Consider the following 23,446-nt stretch of genomic DNA (forward strand, 5'->3'; position numbering starts at 1 on the left):
AAACATGATCGCATGGTGTGTAGCAATTAATTATTCCTCTCCAGATTACCGTGGAATTTAACTTTCAGAAATGAAATCATGACAATAGCATATATAGAAAATGCTTCACTAATCGAAACTTCCATTTAAGCTTTGGTACGGTGTAAGAACTTCATCCATACAACTTAAGCGACGATTACGTTTACTAATTGTTCCCAAATGTCTTCCATTTTCCTTTCACCTACTCGATTTATTAGTACTAGTATTTGCTAATTAATTTAGTACTCAATCAGGCAACTTGCTTGATTTTTATAGTATCAAAAGAGTTATCGAAGTATTGAGTTGTATTGGATATTATATAAAGCAAATAGAAGAAATGATGATGTTTAAAGATGGAACGAATCTTAACGGTTGAATTCAAAGAATTTGTTGCGGGTTAAACTCCAATCTTTTACTTCCTTTGTTTCAGAGTACTAGGGTCAAACTTTATAACTTTGACCTTAAATTTCAACATAGATTTTTCAAGTTTGTAAAAATATAATTTATGTATTTAGAAACTACACTAAAAATAATATAAGTCATGATAATTTGTAATTCAAGTAATTTAGAAAAAATATAAGAAAAACGTGGTCAAAGAATCACCTCATAGACTCTCCAAATAGTAAATGGTTCACATAAATCGACAAAAAAGTCAAAATAAGAGATTTGAGCGTAATATTAAAAATCATAAGTATGGTTAGTGTTATAACACCAAATACGAAGGGAAGTCTCTGAAATTATAAATATGAAGGGAAGTCTCTGAAATTGTTTATAATATTATTAGTTTATCATAATTAAATAATAAATTTATAACTTTTTTCTTAGATTGGTCGCTTCTTGACACATGTCTTGCAACATTTGATTATATTGAAGAGAAACTCTAATTCCGCTAGAGAAAAACAAAAATTGCTCAAATTTGAAAAGTGATTTTGACCAGTTTTTAAAATGATTTTTTTTTTCACTCATAAACTTCTCTTGTTTCCAAATTAAATTCATGTCTAAGTACACCTTCAACAACAACAACAACAACAACATGCCCAGTGCAATCTGACAAGTAGGGTCTTGGGAGGTTAGAGTGTAAGCAGACCTAACCCCTACCTGGTGGGTAGAGAGACTGTTTCCGTAAGACCCTCGGCTCAAGTAACACATATCAAAACAGATTTAACAAAAGAAAACAGAAGTAACGACGATATCATAAATAAAAGGGGAAATAACATAAAGCATACAGAGAAAAGAAACAGTAACCACAACAGATTAAAGCAATAATTGACATACAATACACAACAAGTAGTAGCTGAAATCACGGGACCAAAAACTACGAGACTAGTGCCAATACTCCTAGTATGCATGCTAGGATAAACCTATCCCATGTGATAACGAGACGACACTCAACTACTTACTACTCTACTATCTTAGTTCGCCACCTCCTTAACTTCATATCTAAGGTCATGACGTCATGTTCTCAGTAAGCTCTAAGTACACCTTCAATTTTTTTTAAAAAAAAAATTCAACTTTTTTCTTCAAATATCACATTTTTTATGTCCAAACATCTAAAATTACTCTGTTGCAACTTTCGAAAAGCAAATAAGAAAACAAATCTGAAAAAAAAAAAGACTAGGAAAAAAGAACATTAAAAACGTTCTAAAAGAGAAGAGGACAGCAGAAAAGAACATTTTCAGCCGCGTAGCCTGCAGTCCAAAACCCATATATTTTGTATATATATATAAACCTTCTTTTGCTTTGTTATTCACACCACCATTCCTCTCATATAAATACACACATCATTTCTCTTCTTTCTCTCTATCTCTCTGCACAAGAATCTCTCACTCAACTGGATATATCATCAGCTTTGTGCCATCTTCAATGGTATTTCTTCTTGTTTTTCTCTCTTTAAATAGATTGCTTTCTTAACACTGTTCTATTTAAAATCAGAATGTTTACTGGAATGTGACTGTTGTTTCTTATTTTGTTTCTTCGACGACGAATGTTTTTTTTTTTTTTTTCTCTTTTCAAAACCTGAATCGAGATACGAAAGAATCCATTTTCCCTATCTCGTATTCTCTACCTCTAAATTAGCCTAATTAGATTCAATTTTTTTTTTTTTTGTTTTTTGTGTGTGTGTGTGTGTGTATTTCTTGACTTTTCACCAAGAGTATTTTTTTGAAGTTTTTCTCTGATTAAAGAACCATTTCTTTGTTAAATAACATACGCCGGAGCTAGTATATATTATTGAAAATCAAGTTAGTTTTCCGGCGAATATACATATGTGAACACATAGTATAATTATTCGGATATGACTTTAAAGATATATACTTCGTGTTATGATTATTTTTCATTTTTGGACGAATCATTCTTGCTAAAGAATATTAATAAAAGGTTCCAAGAAAAGTTGGTATAATCTCAGTCATTCATAAATATCTTCTTTTTTATTTTTCCTTTTTCTCTTTCTTTGCAGTTAAGCTATAATACACACTACATGACATAAGTAATTAGTAGGAATCACGTCTTAAACACAGACCTTAATTTTTTTCTAAAATATTTTATTAAGTATTGTCATAAAATTGCTTTCATCAGATACGGGCGAACCTTAGCTTAAAAATTGTGAGTTCACGTGGCTTCTGAGTGTGAGCCTAAATATTACTACTATTGTCTATTGACTTAAATTAATATAAAACCCATAAATTTTAAATTACAGTCCTCTTAAACGAGTGTTCATAGATTGTTGTATTCACTGTTAAGAAGGCATAATACATAAACAAACTTTCAAACTCAACTGACAAATATGTTTTCCAATTTTGGGTGTGCATAAGCGCTTCCTCAGTTTGTATAAAGTTGAACATGTAAACACAAATGCTGACGTGATGCATAAATTTTGGAGGTGTCTAGATAATCATTTTGTTAGTTGGAGTGTTCAACTGACAAAAGGGAGACAAGTTGAGATATCTAACTGTGCATACCCAAAGTTGGAGGACATATTTGTCAGCTGAGGCCAATTTTAAGAGTCTGTTTATGTATTATGCCCTATTAAGAGAGTAGGAATTAGCGATGGACAAATTCTATAGCTAAATAAAAAATTTGTGGCTAATCCTATTTAGCAACGATTTGCAACATATTATCACAAAAAAAAATATTATTAGCTAAGAACGAGTGTCTTAAAGAAGAAGTTGGTAACCAATTCTTATTTTTTCATAGTGACTTTTCCTAGCTTCCTCTACGACGTTATCGATTAATGTTTAAAGATAATAATTAGAGTTTTTACAAAGTTAAATTAAACCAAAATACATTATAGGAATTTTGAACTGAAAGTGTGAATAGCTTTTTTCTTTTTCCTCCTTTTGATGGGTTCTTTTTGGTGCACGTCTTAGTTCCCCACTTCTTGTTTTGCGGTTTTTTATTTACTTTTTTGAAGAAAAAAGTTTGATACCCTTTTTGATATTTCACTAATTTGGTATCCTTTAATCGCTTCTCTCTTTTTTTTTCTTCCCTTTATTTGGCGGTGAGTAAATGGTTTAAAATAGCTGAACCGTTAGCCAGCTTGTCAAAAAAAGCTCATATTTAGGATGTGTTTAAAAAAAAAAATCTTTTTTTTTCATGTTTGATTTATCAAAATATTTTAAAAAACATTTCCTCTAAGAAAACATATTCCTTAATAATGAGGAAAATGACTTTCCTAATGAAAGTAGAAAAATAAATTTTATATATGACATTTCACGTTTATTGTCTCGTCCCCACCCGCCCAACACCCTCAACCCCCACTCCCCGCTCCATCCCACCCCCAATAGTATTTTGCTAGATTACATATAAATTATCTTGGAATAATAATTTTTTTCATTAGTACTTACCGAACACTAGAAATAAGTAAAAATCATATACAGGTTTTCCAACAAATATTTTCTAGGAAAACATTTTCCTTCGTATTAAACACACCCTTAAAGAGTGTTCACAAAGCTTTATAGATTAAGCGCAGTATTTAGTTTAAAACGAAGACATACTTTTGATGCCGTTGGATATTAAATAAATTCATGGTATTAATTGGAACACATAGTTACAGTTATTTTTTATGCTATTAGTTTTCAAGAAAAAAATATGTTGTAATGATTGATAATAACGGGTCGATGGAGCCAGAACAGAATATTATTATAGAATACGGTAACAATTACTAAATTAAAGGCCAATATATAATATGCTTAAATTATAAAGTATTCAATTGGAATGATTTATGATTGGATAACAACACTAATATTAAGCTCAGTACTAATTAATGTTTTGTTTAATCTCTACTCGAAGTTAGTGATATTTAAATTTAGGTTGCTTTTTTTTGTGGATATTTCTCCAGCAATCTAGCTCTTCTGCTAATGACTTTTTGGACATGATTGATTATCTTTCGGCAGAGCTGGCACAGTTAGCCTAGTTGTATTATTCAGCTTAGAAAGTTTGAAACTTGAATTTGAATTTTTTTTTAACTAATGCGTGAAATATTTTGACGTTTTCATTGTATTTTAACCTGTTATAACAAATAAATTATCTTATTTTTTTAGGTTATTAGTCTAACTTCTTGTATCAGCGTACAATGCCAATATCATTTAGATGACATAATTTCTACACTCACTACAGAAAAAGTCATGATTTAACTACAAAGTCCGTCGCTAGTTTGACGTAAAATAACCCGTAACTAATAGAATTTCTTTGAATAATTCACTAATCCGTCGTTAAATAAAATTAACAACATATTTTTGTTATTTATTAATCAAAGTTATCTGTCACTATAATTTTCTTTAGTAATTGTCCGTATATAGAAATTAAACTCAATAAACAAAAGTGATTTCTTCTTGCGGCTACAAGAATGTTTCTTGTTTTTATCTCTGAGATATATCTTCTTACTAAATTCAAGAGCAATTGTTCTTGTTTCATTGTTTGTGACCTAATTGATTTGACTTTACCTTTTGGTTAGGCATTAATGATCCTTTATGGTGGAGTTGTTGATAGTGGTAAAGTAAATTGAGATGCAAATAAAGTAGGAAAGATCCTAATACTCTCTATATTTCTGATCTTCTCTATTTGGCATTTTGTTACATGTTGCTCCTGTTTCCTGTTTGGGCTTTTTCTCTGTGGAGAGTACTTGCACTAATGTCTGCTACAGAACATAGTTTAAGTTTGGAAAAACAATTTCTTTTTTAAATCTAGAATATACTATAGTAAGCGTAGTTTACCATAATTTTATACTAGAATAAAAATTAAGCCCAAGATCTTTTTCTATAGTACCACACCATTAAAAGTAGTATTATTGCACCTTATATGTAGTTTTTTTTTTTTTTATTATTATTATTATTATTATTATTATTAACTTCCAATGAGGGACTTTGTTCATATACCAACGATCTCCTCTCTACATGATCCTTTCACAATAATTCTTGGGCTTATTTGGAGATTCACTATGGGCTACCCCCATCAATCGGGTATCTGTGGCCATGCCTAAAATTTTTCTTTTTGTCTATGCGTCTCTAAGCTACGGGTAAAGGTAGTAAACCGAACGCTATTCTGTTGCTACATTGCTCGTAGCTATTTGATAATCTGTCTTTAATAATCCGTCGAATAATAGGGCTAACAATGTATTATACTGTTTAGCTATAAAATTTGTCTATCATAATTCCTGTTATTTTAGTAGTTGGGAAAATACACTAAGTTGAGTCTCACATCATCACTTTAATTTGTCATCTCCATACTCATTTCGTCAAATTATTGAGTCTGATACTAATCGTTGGCTACGTCAACCTAAAAATATTCTTATATTGTGTGATATTATTCGTTTTGTACTATTCCCGCACGGTTTTCCCATAACGGTCTCATATCAGTTTCATTATTTTATTAATTTTTAATTTGAGATTTTATTCGCACATCCAACAAAAACGATAACACAAGTAGAGATACTATGGGTTTGGTATGTTTGGGTGCAGGTTACGGAAGAAGAGGTGGGGCCAAAAGTTGTTCTAACAGCACCATTATCATTGGAGGGGGAATCAGATGATGCTGATTACAGAGCTCCTAATCTGCTCCAACGCATCTTAAGTCTTTTCAGTAGTGTACGGCCAGGATCTGATCTCACCCGTATTCAGGCAAGTTTTATTTTTCCTTTTATCTTTTTCTTTTCTATTTATTTATTCTTTCAAATGAAATTGTTATTATTACTTCCATTTTTCTGACAAATAACTGCCTATATATTCGGGCGCCATGCTTCTGCTTTGAGAGCTTGTCTGAAAATTTTACCACCATTAGAGAAAAAATTGATACTAATATTTAACACAAAAGGAAATATTTCAAATAATTCTTATTTTGATTCTTTTGCTTGTGATTGTAAGACACAAAATCAACGAATCAAACTGTTCACGCTTTATCTAGATAACTGTTTCTATTTCTGATTCGATGGAATGGGTGTCTCTCGCACCATCTTTTATTTTTGATGTGCTCGCTTTTTGATTTGAGTAATAATGAGAAGACATTTTTCAAAAAAAAAAAAGGTACATCTATTTTTTTGTGGAATATTTAACTATCTCTATATTATGTAATGAATTTATCAACATCAAATTCTAAAAGAATATAAATTATTAAAACCATAAAAACCATGACTCCCAAAAACTTTTGGGACGACTAGTTACCACTTTGAATTGACATAGGAAAAAAATTAAAAGAAACCTATGGTCAAAGAATACTTGATTTTCAAAAACAAGAAAATAAAAAAAGGAACAAAAATTTTCAACTCTCTTAGAAGATATTAAGGTAATCAAGTTGTAACGATGGAGTTGAAAGAGTAATTTGGTTTTGATACGCAAAAAGTAAAAAATTGCATAATTTACATTGTCAAATTTTAAATTAGTTTCAAGTTTTTCTAATTTTATTATATTTCGAGGACAATAACTTTCATGTTTTTGCTACTTTTATATTTATTGGTGAAGGTAATTTCCAATTTGTCTCTTTCAATGATGACGAGGACATAATCTTCCGAGTTGTTTCAATTCACTAAATAGAAAAAGGAAATGGAAATTAACAGCTAACACACGCAATCTTGTTAGTTTGTTCCTTAATTTTATTTTTCTTCACGCATCTGCTTCAATTGATTATGTCGAGAATAATTTGTTGGTAAGGAAAGAGGAACACAAAATGAAAAAGTTATATAATGTACCTAATCCATAACAATCAGTGTCATTAAAGATTGTTGAAATTGCAGTAATATCCAATCAATAAAAGAACATTGACAAATGTTAACCAGAAAACAAAACAAAAATAAAAATTAAAAGCATGGTCACTATAAATTTAATTCGAATCGGTTGTTCACACGGGAGATATCTGATGCTAGTTACAATAATAATAAAAGAATGGCAGAATATATTGATAGCCCTTAAAGTTGTCAGTATATTTTATTTACGCACTCGAATTATGGCTATTTTTAATTAAGCATTTGAGCACATGATAAAGTATCCCTATTAAGACACCGCCGACTCAAATTTTGGAAAAGCTTGTGCCCGTATTCTCAAGTGCCCATTAAGTGGATAAGTTAACCGCATAAAATAAGTAATCTCCTTTGATTACACACATTAGTCTCAATTGGAACATTCAACTACGATCATAAGAAAGCCACTCTCCTATCTTCTAAAAAGGTTCGTCTGAAGGTGGCAAGGGTTGATGAAGGGTGAAAAACGGAAGGCGTTTTCTAGTCCCTTGAGCTGGTTCATCTTTGGTACAAGCGCGCTCCATCATTGAGCTATTATGCACTATTTTAAGGGTGGTTGTTTTTATGCAAACCTCCTGCACCCTTAATTACCTCCTTTATCACTGAGCGATTATTCGTCATATGTATATAACATGTTGAGTTTATATTTGTTCATAATTAAACAACTCTTTTTTTTTTTTGGTGGAAATGTAATTTCAGCTACCTCCATTATTCAACCTCCCAAAATCACAGCTGCAGTGTTATGGGGAGTCAGTGTATTGCTTCAACATTGACATGTTAAGCAAGTGTGGAAAAGGGGAGAGTTCACTTGAAAGAATGACATCAGTGGTGGCTTGGAGCATATCCACTTTGAGGCCTTTGATGTTTGGTGTGGCTCCTTATAATCCCATCCTTGGTGAGACCCATCATGTCTCTAGAGCCTCTCTTAATGTCCTCTTGGAACAGGTATAAGATATTCTCTTTTAATTGATTATAGTTTGTGAATTGCAATTTACATATTTTTGTGAAGTGCTATTTATTTTTTGGGGGATATCTCAATATTCATTTAAGATTATTTTGAGGAGCTTGGGAAGAGAAGTAAAAGTTGTTGTAAAAATAGTAAAAGTTTTTGTAAAAATAGTATTTTATGGAGAATAGAATTAGCTTGATGCGTATCAAAGATGTTGTCTTTAAGGTTATTTCGCTCATACAGTGAATGGGATAATCAGCGTATCCCCCAGAATTCTATAAATGCATCAAATAATAAACCATGAATATAGACACCAAAAAACCAAGCAAACTCACCGTACAAGAAAAGATAGGAAAAAGAACAATGGCTTAGAGGAATTCTATCTACAAGTCTCCAAAGTATTTTGTATATATAGGTTTTGTTTGGCTAATTAATAGATAGTTTGACACCATTAAATTTAAGGTAAAATAAATTATTAAATAATAAATAGATATAGAAAATAAAACTAGAAAAAGAAGGTTGTTCCAAACGGATGATGAACATTTCCTTTTAAGATAACATTAGTTTTCTAACAAAAGTAACTAAATAGGCATCAGATCAATGGAGCTATTACTATTCAAGGGTTGTTCCTTCATGATTTTCTTTAACGATAGGAACGAGTTTCTTGTGATAACAATTGCGAGAGATAGTAAACTTTGTGCTATCATCAACAACTTGCAAGGGTGTTTTTGTTTTCCTTTCTATTTTAATTGTGTTTGAACTGCGAAAAGTAGTAGATCTAGCAGTGCTTTTTGCATAGTAATTTTGAAACACAAAGTGATTTGTGAGTTATTGGAATTGCGGAATTCCTTAATCCACCTTAGCTAGAAATGCGTAAAGCTGAATGCTACTACTAATTTCATTCTTTTTATTTGAGGGAGGCTAGTGAGATGGTGAAATTTTAATTAGGATACTTTATATTAATGTAAAGTTAAGGGGCTGTCACATGAATATTAAAGAACTAGGGAATACTGGAAAAGTTTCATTGCCCATGAGGTGATGGGCCTTGTTGCAGCGGGGCTTAGGATTTGATATCATTTTTTTGCGCGGATTGTCCTTCTTTTGGGGTGGTCTTTAAATTTTGGCCCTCCAATTTGTGGTCTTTAAATTTTGTCCTTCATATTTATGGTCTTTAAGTTTTGCCCTTCGCTAGAAAAGTAGGCAAATACCTGAGGTTCTGGGTTCGAATTCCCGCTCAGGCATAAAACAAAAAAATAATTTCGCAAGGCAAGGCTGAAGGCCGTGTATGCCGGATCCGGCATACATGCCTTAAGGAAAAACTAAAGTTATGTCCGATCCGGCATAACTAAAAGTCTGCCCCATAAGGTAGAGCTTTTCCTTAAGGCATAGTTTAGTTATGCCTTATGGGGCAGACTTTTAGCTAAGGCATAACCAAAAGTATGCCCCATAAGGCAGAACTTTTCCTTAAGGCATAGACTTTGTCTCATAAGGCAAACTTTTAGTTATGTCTTATGGAATAGTTCCGCCTAATGGGGCATACTTTTAGTTATGTCTTATGGGACACACTTTTAGTTAAGGCATAACTAAAAGTATGCCCCATAAGACGGAACTTTTTTCTTAAGACATAACTAAAATTTTGCCTTGAAAAGTAAAAAAAAAAAAATATATGCCTCAAGGCAAAGTGTTCCCCCTCCGGCAGACTTTTAGTTAAGCATAACTAAAAGTCTGCCGGAGGGGGCAGAGCGAAATTCAAACTCTGTCTTGCGATTTTTTTATAAATTTTTGACTGAGCGAGGGTTCGAACCCGGAACCCATAGATTTTAGGTGAAGGACAAAATTAAAGACCACCAATTTGAGGGACAAAAGTTAAAGACCACCCCAAAAGAAGGGCAATTCGCATTTGATATTGTCTTTATTCATTCTTCAAAGGAAATACTAATGGGCCGATCCCTGACACAATTCAATTAGGCCAGGGTTGTTGGGTCAGGCCAATTATGGGGTCATTTGCACATTTGGCCCTATTTTGTGATGGTCTTTAATTTTTGTGCTTCAAATTTCAAATTATATCCCTACGTATCATAATATCTACAAGTTATGCTATCGCACTTAAAAAACTTATGCCCCTATAGGCATAAGTTCGATTTTGAAGGGAAAACCAATTATATTAGAATTAGGCTGGGTTGAACTGCTTAGTCTATTAGTACATGGCATCTGCCCCTAATCATATTAAAATGTAAAATTTTCGCGAAACAGCCTATTTTGCATAGAGCTATTTAAGGCGCATTTTTTTTTTTTTTTGCATCCATAACCACTTAATGGCCTAAATTTCTGAAGCAATACAGCTGCTGGGCCAATCAATATGCGGAAATTTGCTTGCACAAACAATACGCCAAATTTTAGATAAAATTTGTAACTTTAGATCCGAGTTTTGCAAAGTCAGATCCGTCTGTTTGAAATCATTTCTGAAATGGCTACGCTTACAAAAATTATGAGCTTAGTCGTTGGATTAGATATGGGTCCCAAAATCGGCTATCTGTGCACTTCCCCCCGATTAAAATAGCACTAGACTAATTTTACGTGCTCATAATAGTTTGAAGTTTAAGAAGTTTTAATAAAAGAATCTCAGTCTTCCAACTTATAAAATGTATATTCTGTCTCATAAATTGAAAGAAAAAACATATTTTTATTACAAATTGATTTTTCAAAAATCTAATTTTGGTGTTTTTTCTAATTTTAGGTCTCTCATCATCCACCGGTGACTGCTCTTCATGCAACTGATGAGAAGGAGAACATTGAAATGATATGGTGCCATAATCCTGTCCCAAAGTTCTATGGTACTAATTATTTAACAAATCTTTATTCTTTTCTGTCAATTTCATTTATGAATATTTACTAATAAACTAATGGGTACGTACAGACATTAGAGTTTTTTTTTTTTTTTTTCGTCTGAACTCTAATTAGGGAATGAAAAGAATGCACCTTCATAAAGAGTTAAGAGTGTGTATAATCTTAAGTACAAGAATAAATTTAAAACTCTTTTTTCTTTACATAATTAACATGCAAATAAGGAATTGATAACTGATAAGTTGAATTATTCCTTAATTGTGTAATTTAGCCATGGTATTTTGAATAATAGCTTGGCTACTTAATAATTTAAAGGAAATCTTTTTATTTTTTTGAGAATAAGAAAAAAAAAAAAAAAAGGAAATCTTTTTACAGAATTCATCTCAAAATTGAACTTTGGTCATTCGATTTTTTTTTTTTTTTTTTTTTGGTTTCATTTAGTCCAATGTATTAATTATATATCCCTGTTGGGCCATAATATCACTCCCAGAGGCGGATTTTCACTAAGGTGATGCAAAATATAAGAAAGTAAAACACACGTAAAAGCTAATACGAGGATTCTACTTCTGTTGTCTACATATTAAAAAACAATTTTGACCTTGTATATATAATGCAATTCTCTGACAAGGAAGGTTCAAATGAATTCCCTTATATGCCCCTGACTTGGCCCTTGATCACTCCCAATGTCTTATTCAAACAAATACTATCTCGAGTTTTGTGTGATAGCAATAGAATTGCTTATATACTAGAAAGTTGCTTGTATACGTTTACTAAAAGGCTGATTCATACACTAGACAATTGTTTGTATACGTTACAGACCTTTATGTAACAACCATTCTCTATAATAACATTTTATTATAATAGCCATGTTTTCTGTGCAACCGATATTTCATGTTATGTAATATTAAATGTTCTCCATAACAAGATTTTAGCATAGCAGTCAAAAAATGTCTGGACAAACGATGCAGTTATAAAATGTTTTGACTTTATCTTGATTTCAATTTTTCTCAGGTACAAAAGTAGAAACTGAGGTGCATGGAAAAAGGGAGTTGAAGCTTCTAAATAAGCAAGAAACTTATGTGATGAACTCACCAAAGCTAGTGATCAGACTTCTCCCATTTCCTGGTGTTGATTGGGTTGGAAATGTAACAATTAAGTGTGAAGAAACTGGTCTTCAAGCGGATTTATATTACAAAGGAAGTTCATTTTTAAGCAACAGAGGAAATAGATCTGTTAAAGGCAAGATTTTTGTGCCTTCATCTTCAAAGACAGTTTGTGAGATCAATGGCCATTGGGATAGGTAAATGTGCATTTTAAGTTGTTAATTCCTTCCTCCTCCTCATTAATTTAATGCTTAAATATTTTTGGTAGGGACACCAAAGCAAAAAGAAAAGATGCGTATGGTTTAGGATTAGGGTGTGTTTCGTATGACAGAAAGTGTTTTCCACATAAAATGCGTGGCGGGTTTCTTACTTATTTTTTTGTGTTTGGTAAGAAAGCATAAACATTATCCTAAAAAAAATTGTATATAATTTAGGCAAACACTATAGAGTTGGGGTGGTGGGGATGGTGGGTATGAGGGTTAGGGTGTGATGTGTTGGAGGATTGAGAGGAGACAATGTGTGAAATGTCATTTAATTTGTTAAACCTTTTATCCCTACTTCCACTAATGAAGTCAAAATAAATAAATAAATAAAATAAAAATAAAGGTCACTCTGCTTATTTTAAGGAACTTGTTTTCCAACAGAAATTTTTTCAGAACAATTTGGCCACCCAAACACGCCCTTAAATATGAGTTTTAGAAAAGCAATGTGCTGAAGAAAGATTTTGTAAATTTATACCATTGTTTTAATTCCATACCTTTATATTCTATTTACAGTTTCTTTTTCTAATTTTCCTATCTTTTTAAATGGTTCTTTTTTATTTATTTTTCTTTATTGTCCACAGAACTGTTATAATTAAGGATATGACTACTGGAAAAGTCAATGAGATTTACAATGCAAAGGAAGCACTGTCTGGAATGAAGACTCCTATTGTCAAAGATCGGAAGGTATATTTTTTCAATTCTAATAGAAAAATGGATATTGTCATAAAATTGCTCAAAATGAAGAAAACCACGAAATTTTGTGACTAATATGCACACAATAAACCTATTGGCAAAACAAAATTTGCAGTCGTGACGATTTTAATAGTTTCTTAAGTTAAGCAATATGAGATACTTAAATAGTACCCCTTCTATTCAAATTATCGGTTTTGCACGCCCTTTATAAAAGAAGATTTAGTAATTTACTTATTAGGCTATTTGTCTAAACTACTCTCTATCTCTTTTTACGTCTCATTTAGTTAACACTACATTAATTGCAATAGTAAGAATAGATTCTTAAGAAAAAGTAATTAATGACTTCTCGAGCATTTTCTACAATGTCAATTATTTGAAACCAGTTCAGTTTGTCAGAATGACTAACATCTGGTACGTACCAATCAGCCAATCACACCTCAATCTTGATCTAAGGTCGGCTATATGAATCTTATGTGTATCCATTCAAATGATTCATCACGTTATGATTTCTTTACATGAGACGTCAATCTACCACGGCTCTCCTCCGGTTTTCTTAGTCTCGTAAGCGGATTTGGAGATCATTTAAATAATACATCCTAACAAGATTACATCAATTCGTTGTTCTAATATAACTAGTTTTTACTTGTGTTTATTAGGTTGTTATGCCAAGTGAATCAACAGTTGCATGGGCAGAAGTAAATCAATCAATCCTAAGTAGAAGTTGGGATAAAGCAAAGCAAGCAAAGACAATAGTAGAAGAAAGAGAAAGAGAACTTGCAAAAGAAAGAAAATCCAAATCTGAAATTTGGGCTTCAAAACATTTTACAGTATCATATAGCAAGGAGTCAGGGTGGGAAATCACACCAAATGAGAGGTGGGTCCCTCCAGCCCCAATTATTGTTCCTACTTGATCAACTTGTAATGAGGAAAACTTCAATTTTTCAGGTCATTTTCCTTCATTAAATTCATATGTTTACATTTGTATATATGTTGGTTGTGTAGTTATAAAATGTCAATGGCTACTTGTCTCTCTGTTAATTATATCTGAGCTGATCAAGGAGTTAAATGTTGGAATTGAATGCACTGACATTAAATGTCTCATCCATTATAAGATAAATAGCTGATGTGAAATGAATGGGAAAGGAAGCCTACTGATCGTGATTTTTGACCTTTTCTAAACTCGCAAATTGCAATAAGCTAATTAAACATTTGGAATTTTATGCCTTCATCTTCAAAGACAATTCTTGAGATCAATGGTCATGTTGGCAATCTTATGGAGAATATTCGATTACAAATATTGTGTGGAATTTTTGAACAATATCATAACTTGAGGCATATCAATTAAGACACTATTCATAAGAATATTTCATCCGGTATAGATGTATTCTCAGAATTCAACAAGCTCTTATAATACAAATTAAAAGTCAGAATCCAACAAAGATTTATTAAGCCCCCGTTTGGCCATAAGAATTATTCACTTTATTCCGGAATTTTTTTTCACTTTTTTCCGGAATCAACGTTTGGCCATGAGAATTCCGAATACAACTTGAAGTTATATTTCGGAATACCAAAAACTCAAAAAACTTATTTTTCAAAATTTTTTCACTGTTTTACAACTATATTTCACCAAAAACTACAATATCAAAAACTATGGCCAAACACAACTCCAACTATAAAATTTTTAAAAAAAAAGGTGTTTTTTTTTTTTTTGGTATCTATGGACAAATGGGGCCTAAATAATATTATAAAACCCAACAAAAGGAAAATAAGAAGAAATTTGTTTTTGGGTTTCACTATCACTGTGTCTTGGTTTTTGCTATCACTATTCTTTTCTTGAACACATAATAATATACGTAATTATAAGACAAAAAAGTGATCTTACCGCAATCATCTGAAAACGTCTATAATATTTAAAGATAGAGCCATAAAGTCAAATTAAATGACTAATTCAATTGGTCAAAATACTATTCGATTCTGCCATCATTTTCTCATAAATGAAATCATTTAAAGCTAATTCAATGTAACGTTTTTGACAAATGTTTTCATAGCTGATTCTAAATAACTGTTAGCAAATTAAGACTACTTAAAAAATATTTCAACAAGCTGTTGTTATTGTAATTGCCTCTTTTAGAAAATAGAAATTCTTTTGAGATATTTAAACTATTTTTTCAACAATCCCCACATGTCTCAAAAAAAATATATTAAGGAATAAAATAAAATAAGAAGTTTTGTTGGGTTTCCACATATGAATACAATGCGTCGAATCTGGTGTCTGGTAGACTATGAACCAGACCTAGATAAAACAAGATTAAACTTATAGAATAATTGGTGAAGTTTAGAATTTCTATGAACCAAGAATTCTTTTGTAAGTCCATCGTCTTATTCTATCACATTATACTCGCACAATATTTGTCGTTATCGCGGTTTTGCGCTAAGAGGCCATGCGCATGTCCTGGTGTTCATGAGTGATCTAGAAATCTGTCACAATTTCATAGCAGCGGCACTGCTCCACACTCATATAGGTCCACCCATCAAGTGTTTTCTTCAGAGTAATACACCACCTATAAAGGATATGGTAATGGATTAAGAGTTTATAACTTAGCCTCACTTTGCCTTGCAGAACTGCACTATATTTACACATCATAGGAAGAGAATAATTTAATAGTGGTTACCCATATTAACTAATGACTTGTTATTACCCATATGAACCTAATTCATGGGATCTCCAATCACATAGGTCGGGTTACCATCATAGTTGATCTTCTCAAATTAACTAAAAAATCCCATTCTCCTCGATGTTCCTTATAGTCCGTGAATTGATCAAGTTCACCTCTGACTTCACATAATTTACGTAAATAATTTCATCTTGCGGCAGCTGCTTTTTCACTTTATTTCGCAAATAAATGTGTCTATTTTTGCCATTGAAAATTTATTTTCGCTACAACTATGGCAACCGCAATGTATAGACACAAAAGTAATGTTGGTTTTATTCCAATTGGAATACTTGTTAAGAGGTGACCTCTTAACCATCCAACCTCATTATCAACCAACTCCAAAATAACAAATTCAATTTAGCTAATTTTCATGTTATGGTACCCCCTCAAAGGATAAACTTACGGATTTTGAAATTCACTTCGCATCATTGTACCGCTTTAGTACAACTGAAAATTCACTATATTTAGTACCATAATTGTGGTATCTCTCAAGTATTTAAAAAAAAAAAAAATCAAACTTCATCACGAGTGACTTCTTTCCAAAATAAAGCTGTGAACATTGAGGTTCTTTTTCATACTCAATAGTGTTAAGGTTCAATAGAGTATTTGGTTTGAAAATTCCATCTTCAGCTCGGGTCCGCATTGCATGAACATTAGTAGAAGATGGTGGAACAAAGATGCCACCCAAAGGAGAGGCGACAGGCTGGTGGTTGACGGTATCACAAGGAACAGAAATGGGCTGCTGAAGTTGGGGCTCGGAAGAGGGCACAAGCGGGGAAGACGACCCAGCAAGGTATTGGCTAGGTGGGACTTGTGGACTGGGCTGCAAAGGTGGACTAGGACGCGACAACGCCCGAGGAGACGGAGGAGATGGCTGCTGCAGTGGAGTAGAAAGTGGAGGTGGACTAAGATGACCACTAGATGGGCTGGACAACGATGGCGAACTAGGGGATGGGTTAGACGGACTGGTGCGATCGGAAACAGAGTGGTCACCGACGGAAATGGTGGGAGCCACATTGGTCGGGGATTGGGAGAAAGATAGAAGGGAAGGGTCCGAATCACTAGTCCCAATGACTCTGGATGGTTGACTCGACACTAAGGTGCGATATGGATAGACAGACTCATGAAATCCAACATCCCGACTCACATATACCCGACCCGTAAGTGGATCCAAACACCTATAACCCTTATAACCGGGAGCATAACCAATGAAAACACATGACACTGACCGAGGAGCTAACTTGTTGGATGGTTTAGCAGGAAAATTAGGAAAACACTGACTGCCAAAGACACGTAGGAAATTATAATCTGGAACCCGTTTAAATAATGTTTCATAAGGTGATACACCATGCAAAACTGGAGTGGGCAATCGATTTATTATATAAGTGGCCGTATAAGCAGCATCGACCCATAATTGAGCAGGTAGTGAGGCTGCAATGAGCATTGTTCGGGCTAACTCAATGATATGTCGATGTTTGCGTTCGGCCACTCCATTTTGTGCCTGGGTGTCCGGGCATGATTTTCGAAAGGAAATACCATTATGTAAAAAATGGTTAATTAAAGGACCATTATCAAACTCACGCCTCCATCACTCTGAAAATGTTTTATTTTTGTATCAAATAAATTCTCAACTAACTTTTGAAAGAAAACAAAATGTTGGTAAACATCGGACTTTCATTTTAAAGGATAAATCCAAGAGTAGCGAGAATAATCATCCACAAAACAAACATAATATTTGTACCCAAGATGTGATGCAATAGTAGATTGCCATAAATCAGAATGAACAATTTGCAAAGGTTTATCACACGAATGAATGACATCTTTAAACGGAAGACGATGAGATTTTCCTAAACGACATGGAACACAGTCATGAATAAAACTAGTTGCACAAACAATAGCTTTATTTTTCCTAAGTGTGTCTAGAACTCTATCTCCACAGTGACCAAGTCGACGATGCCAGGTTGGACCAGGAATGGAGGTTGTCAAAAGAGCTATTTGCGGAGTAGAACGACTGGTGATGGTGATCGGGTATAGACTCCCCTGACTAGTAGCCTTGAGTAGCACCTCCCCCGAGTGGTTGTCCTTAACAAAAACATGATGCTCATCAAAACTCACAGTACAATTATTATCTTTGCACAATTTTTGAACCGACATTAAATTAAATTTATGTTGGGGAACATGATAAACAGAGTTTAACTTCAAAGATTTATTGTTGGAGTTTAAAGAGGCATCACCAATATATTTAATAGGGACTTTAGTACCATTTGCAACCTGAATTTGAACTTGGCCAGAGTAAAGAGATTTATTCGTTAAAATACCTTGATCATGGGTCATGTGGGAAGATGCTCCTGAATCAGGAAACCAAGTAGTTGTTTCATTCTCGCCCGTAGAAGTGCAGCAAAAGCTGACGTAGACGACGTCTGAGCATAACGGGATGGACAAGAAATTGCTGAGTGACCTGGATGATAACATATTTGACAAACTACAGGAGGAGTATTAGTCCCAAACACCCCCTCAACATTAGACTAACCTGCAAAAATACGGTTAGTACCACAGGAAGTAGGGGCCAAAATACTCTTAGATGCTAAAGCTGAATTACAAACTGCCATACCGCCTTGAGTATTCTGAGTTGGTGCACTTTGATGTGGCCCCGAGACACCCCCTTGCTGCTGCCCGTGTTGCTGGCCACCGTGACTGCGACCACGCCCGCGGCCTCCACGGCCTCCACGACTGCCACGCCAACCCCCTCGTCCTTTACCATTAGTTTTATTGTATTGTTTTTGCTGGTGATGGTTGTTAGAAGTAGAGAAGGTGGTGTTGGAAGGAGCAGACAAAGTACTTGCAGCAAACGCTTGATGAGTCACCAGCCCATGGTCCCTGTTCTTCTTGAAATTCACCTGTTGTTCTTGAACTAGTAGCATTGAGCGTAGCTCATCAAAAGACGTCGCCCCGGAAAAATGAGTAACTCCAGTAATGAAGGATTCATAATCCTCACCAAGACCCAATACGGTGTATTCAATCAAATCTTTATTCGACACAGGAGAATTGATAGCAGCAAGAGAATCAACTATCAGTTTAATCTGACGAAGATACGCCTCCATAGACTGAGTCTCACCTTTCTCGACATGAGACAACATACATTTCAACTCCATAGACCGAGCCATATATATAGGAGTAATATTTACATATTACATAAATACCCCTAGGTATCCTCTATTAAAAGCATCAAGAGAAGAAACAACACCAAAATATATTTTAGGATCATTTTCAAGTGTTAAAACTCGTCACCGGGTTTTCCCCCAAAATCGAGTAGCATAATATTAATAAGACACCCCCACACTTTCAAGTATTCTAATCTAAGGGATTAGCTTTTCTCAATTCATAAAGCTTGTAAGATAGCCTATTTTATATGTTGACATACAAATTTATACACCACAACATAGCAATGATAAGATAAACAATAAGAATTTCTATTGATATATCCTATATACTCCAACAACAAAATAGTTAAAGATTTTTACCAACGTAAATCAAAACACATTTTAAATGCTAACGTCCTGATAGTTTGACAAAACAATATAAAGGTCATGCAATGCCAATTACAATTAATTGAATTATTATTAAATGGTTTGTAATGGTTTCTAAATTTAACGTTCTAATTCTAAAAGAATAATCATTGTCATAATAAAGGCTCATGTACAATATTAAAATAGTAAATTTAGACATGAGTTTTCAGATGTCAAATTTATTTATCTTTTCCACCTAAGAAAAACGGAAAAGGGTCAAATACATTCCTGTACTATTAGAAAAGGGTTAAATATACCCTCGTTATACTTTGAGTCCAAATATATCCTTTCCGTTATACTTTGGGTCCAAATATACCCCTCTGCTATACTTTGAGTTCAAATATACCCTCATCCGTTAAAATTGTCCAAGATGAACATGAGATCTGACGTGGCGCTAATAACTCGGTGAGGTGGCCACCACATGCATTCCTCCTCACCACCCCAACCCATTTACCCCTCTCTTCCCATCTTCTTCCATCACTACCATCTCCTCCCCCTTCATAACTTTTGTCACCATTAGCACCACTACTTAATAAATAAAAACTGAATGCAAGTGATATTTTGAATCTATATAGAGTCTGATAAGTGTATTACATAAATTGCAATCAATGTAACGAGAGTATTCGTGGAATAGAAGAGAAGTAGGAGTATACCCATTTGAAGAGATCGAAGAATCAATCAGTTTCATAAGCGAGAATTGGTCAATGGGTTTATTGCAGGCAACCTTTCGATTCATTTTATGCATTGGGAAATCGATTGAAGCTGAGATTGTATAAGCACCGAAGGTGGACGAATATTGTGTAAAGGTCTTTAGTGATGATTTCATGGTTAAGAAAATTGCAAGATTTCTACTACTTCTGCTACTACTGTTTTGCTGCATGCTATTGTTGCAGAAGAATAATATGGCTAACACTTGAACAAATTAGGAAGTCATTAGGCCGTGAATGAGATTTAGAATCACTTGAACATAAGTGTTTATTTATTAAGTGGTGGTGCTAATGGTGGCAAAGGTTGTGAAGGGGGAGGAAATGGTAGTGATGGGAAGAGAGGGGTAAATGGGTTGGGGTGGTGAGGTCGAATGCCATGTGGTGTCCACCTCACTCAGTTGTCAGCGTCACATCAGATCTCATGTCCATCTTGGACAATTTTAATGGAGGAGGGTATATTTGAACCCAAAGTATAACAGAGGAGTATATTTGGACCCAACGTATAATGGAAAGGATATATTTGGACTCAAAGTATAACGAGAGGTATGTTTAACCCTTTTATAATAGTACAGGGGTATATTTAACCCTTTTCCGTAAGAAAAACTAACATATCCAAGTTGAACATGTCATAAATCATATGAATTAGTCAAATAACAAAGTAGTAATTTTTTCATCTTGAAAATTATTGGGCACAAATAAATCATGATTACTATATTCATGGCTCACAAAAATGTTATTTTTGTCAACACTTTACCTAACTTAAATAGAACAATCACAGAACTTTTCCGAATAATCAAATGAAAACCAAATTCAGTCCGACATTAGGGAAATGTATCACCTCAGTTAATACCAATATTTTCCATATGTGAGTTTAAGAAGAATTTTTTCATTTCAAAAACTTGAATACTTCTAGAATCAACAACACAAATAAATCATCCTTTTTCTTCAACTTGGGTGTAAAACACAAATTTATGTAATCACAAATATGCTTAGCAGCACCAAAGTCTAACACTCAATCTCACACATTAACCACAAAATTCGCTTAAGAAATAATCACAATAATTATATCATCCGCTTAGTTAAATTTATTTTTGCCTAGTGGAATTATCATTTTTCTGAATCTTCTACTACATTGAGTGACATGATGAGTTTGACACACATTAAATAATCGTTATTATTATCTTTGGACTTGTAACAACATCTCTTTTCCTTTCACTCATTAAAATATAGAGATTATAATATCGTTACATACCTCATTTACATAACTGAAAAGTTGTTACCTCATCAACCTTTTTATTCCATCCATGCCTGCTACTACTGTTTGCTCGTCTCGCCTCTTTGATTCACATTGTAATTTGTATTTTCCGTAAAATTATAGTATAAAATATCTTAAGGTTGGAAATCTTATGCAAAATACTCGATCACGAATATTGTAGAGAATTCTTGAACAATCTCATAGCTTGAGGCATGTCAATTAAGACACTTTCCTTATGGATATTTCATTCGGTATAGGTGTATTCTCAGAATTCAACAAGCTCTTCTAGTACAAAATTAGGAGCCAAAATATAATAAAGATTTATTAAGTAATATTGTAAAACCTAGCAAAAGGAAAATAAGAAGAAGAAATTTGTATTTGGTTTCACTATCACTGTGTATTGGTATTTCATTTATTGACCACATAATAATATACGTCTTTATAAGACAAAGAAGTGATCTTACCACAGTCATCTGGAAACGCCTATGATATTTAAAGATAAAGGCATAATGTCAAATTAAATGACCAATTCAATTGGTCAAAATACTATTGAATTCTATCATCATTTTCTCATAAATGAAATCATTTAAAGCTAATTCAATGTAACGTTTTTGAAAAATATTTTCATAGCTGATTCGAAATAGCTGTTAGCAAACTAACACTACTTAAAAGATATTTCAACAATCTGTTATTATTGTAATTGCAGCTTTTAGAAAATCGAAATTCTTTTGAGATATTCAAACTATTTTTTTAACAGGTCATTGGGATAAGTAAGATTGTACTTATTCTCTCCGTTCAGTTTTACTTGTCCACAATTTCTAAAATAGATTTTCATTTTTACTTGTCATTTTTCATATATCAAGATAAGACAATTTTTTTTTCCTGTTTTACCCATAGTATTAATTACTCACTTCAAATCATTTTTTAAATCCAATAAAAATATGCATCAATTAATATGGGTACATTGGTAAATTATATACTTCATTTATTATTTCTTAAACAACGTGAAAAGTCTGTTAAAATCATTCCTAACGTTTGTGATTTTGTGTAATGCAAAAGATATAGATACGTTACAAGGAGATTAACCTATTCATTCCAAATGCATAAAGTCTTTACAAACACATTACAAGGACTTGAAACAAATTCATCCAAATGAATTATGTCATTTGATGTAATGGTCAATTAATTTCATTCATCTCGTCATGTAAACTCTCCTATTTGCAAACGTAAAACTCTTGGAAATCTCCTATATAAGAAGAGACATTGGTGAGCATAAAATACACCAAACCAAAAAAAAAAAAAAACTTTTCCTCTCTTCTTCTCAAGTTAGTTTCTGGGCAATTGTATTTTGTGCTAAATACTCCAACTTCCAGTCACGAGTACATATTTCTGGAAGAACTGTGAAACCTTGGGGAGTGACCGGCTGTGAACAATTTGTATTGGTGTCGGGTCGAAAATAGTTTTCAAGGTAGTGGCTTGCCACGACACATTATTTGTGATAATTTGGTTACTATTTTTAATTCCAAGTTCAATATCAATATTGTGCTATTTTCCTAACAATTTGAAAGCGATTTCCGCATACAATATTGAAAAAAAGGCTACTTCCTTGAACAAAACTCTTCCAAATCTGTTAAAGCTCAAGCCTTTGGACGGAAATAAGTTTAAACGTTGGTCACAGAAACTTCTCACTTTCTTTGAACAATTAGAAGTTTATTATGTTTTGTTTAACAAACCTCCTACTTTTGGTTCTAACACTGTTGTTGATGTTGCTAACGCTACTACTGGTTCTAGCACTGCTATGGTTGTTGATGATGCAACTAAAAAGAAGTTTGAAAAAGATAACAAAACTGTTAGAGGGCATTTGTTGAACCATATGACTAATCATTTATTTGATTTATTTGTTACTTACAAATCTGCCATGGAAATATGGGACAGTTTGGAAAAAAAATATGGTGCTGACGATGTAGGAAAGAAAAAGTATGTTGTTCGGTAGTGGATCAAATTTCAGATGGTTGACAATAAGCCAATCATGGAACAGGTTCACGAGTATGAGAACTTGACTGCTGAAGTTCTCAACGACAGCATGAAGATGTGTGAGATTTTCAAGCC

At 33.2% G+C, this 23,446-nt stretch overlaps 1 protein-coding gene across 1 annotated transcript; it reads left to right on the forward strand.

Annotated features, from left to right (window-relative positions):
* Positions 1 to 1,732: 1,732 nt before the first annotated feature.
* Positions 1,733 to 14,133, forward strand: LOC132603249 (oxysterol-binding protein-related protein 4B-like). The gene is made up of 7 exons (XM_060316216.1): positions 1,733 to 1,884; positions 5,973 to 6,131; positions 7,943 to 8,188; positions 10,930 to 11,026; positions 12,048 to 12,336; positions 12,984 to 13,086; positions 13,752 to 14,133. The coding sequence occupies exons 1-7, from the start codon at positions 1,882 to 1,884 to the stop codon at positions 14,004 to 14,006; spliced, it is 1,152 nt and encodes a 383-aa protein (XP_060172199.1). The 5' UTR covers positions 1,733 to 1,881; the 3' UTR covers positions 14,007 to 14,133.
* The last annotated feature ends 9,313 nt before the right edge of the window (positions 14,134 to 23,446 follow it).

The sequence above is a fragment of the Lycium barbarum genome, chromosome 7 (assembly GCF_019175385.1).
Source record: "Lycium barbarum isolate Lr01 chromosome 7, ASM1917538v2, whole genome shotgun sequence".
Classification (NCBI taxonomy): Eukaryota; Viridiplantae; Streptophyta; class Magnoliopsida; order Solanales; family Solanaceae; genus Lycium; species Lycium barbarum.

Coding starts and splice junctions, on each gene's coding strand:
- LOC132603249 (XM_060316216.1), top strand. Junction 6,132..7,942: donor CTGATCTCACCCGTATTCAG/GCAAGTTTTATT, acceptor ATGTAATTTCAG/CTACCTCCATTATTCAACCT. Junction 11,027..12,047: donor TCCTGTCCCAAAGTTCTATG/GTACTAATTATT, acceptor AATTTTTCTCAG/GTACAAAAGTAGAAACTGAG.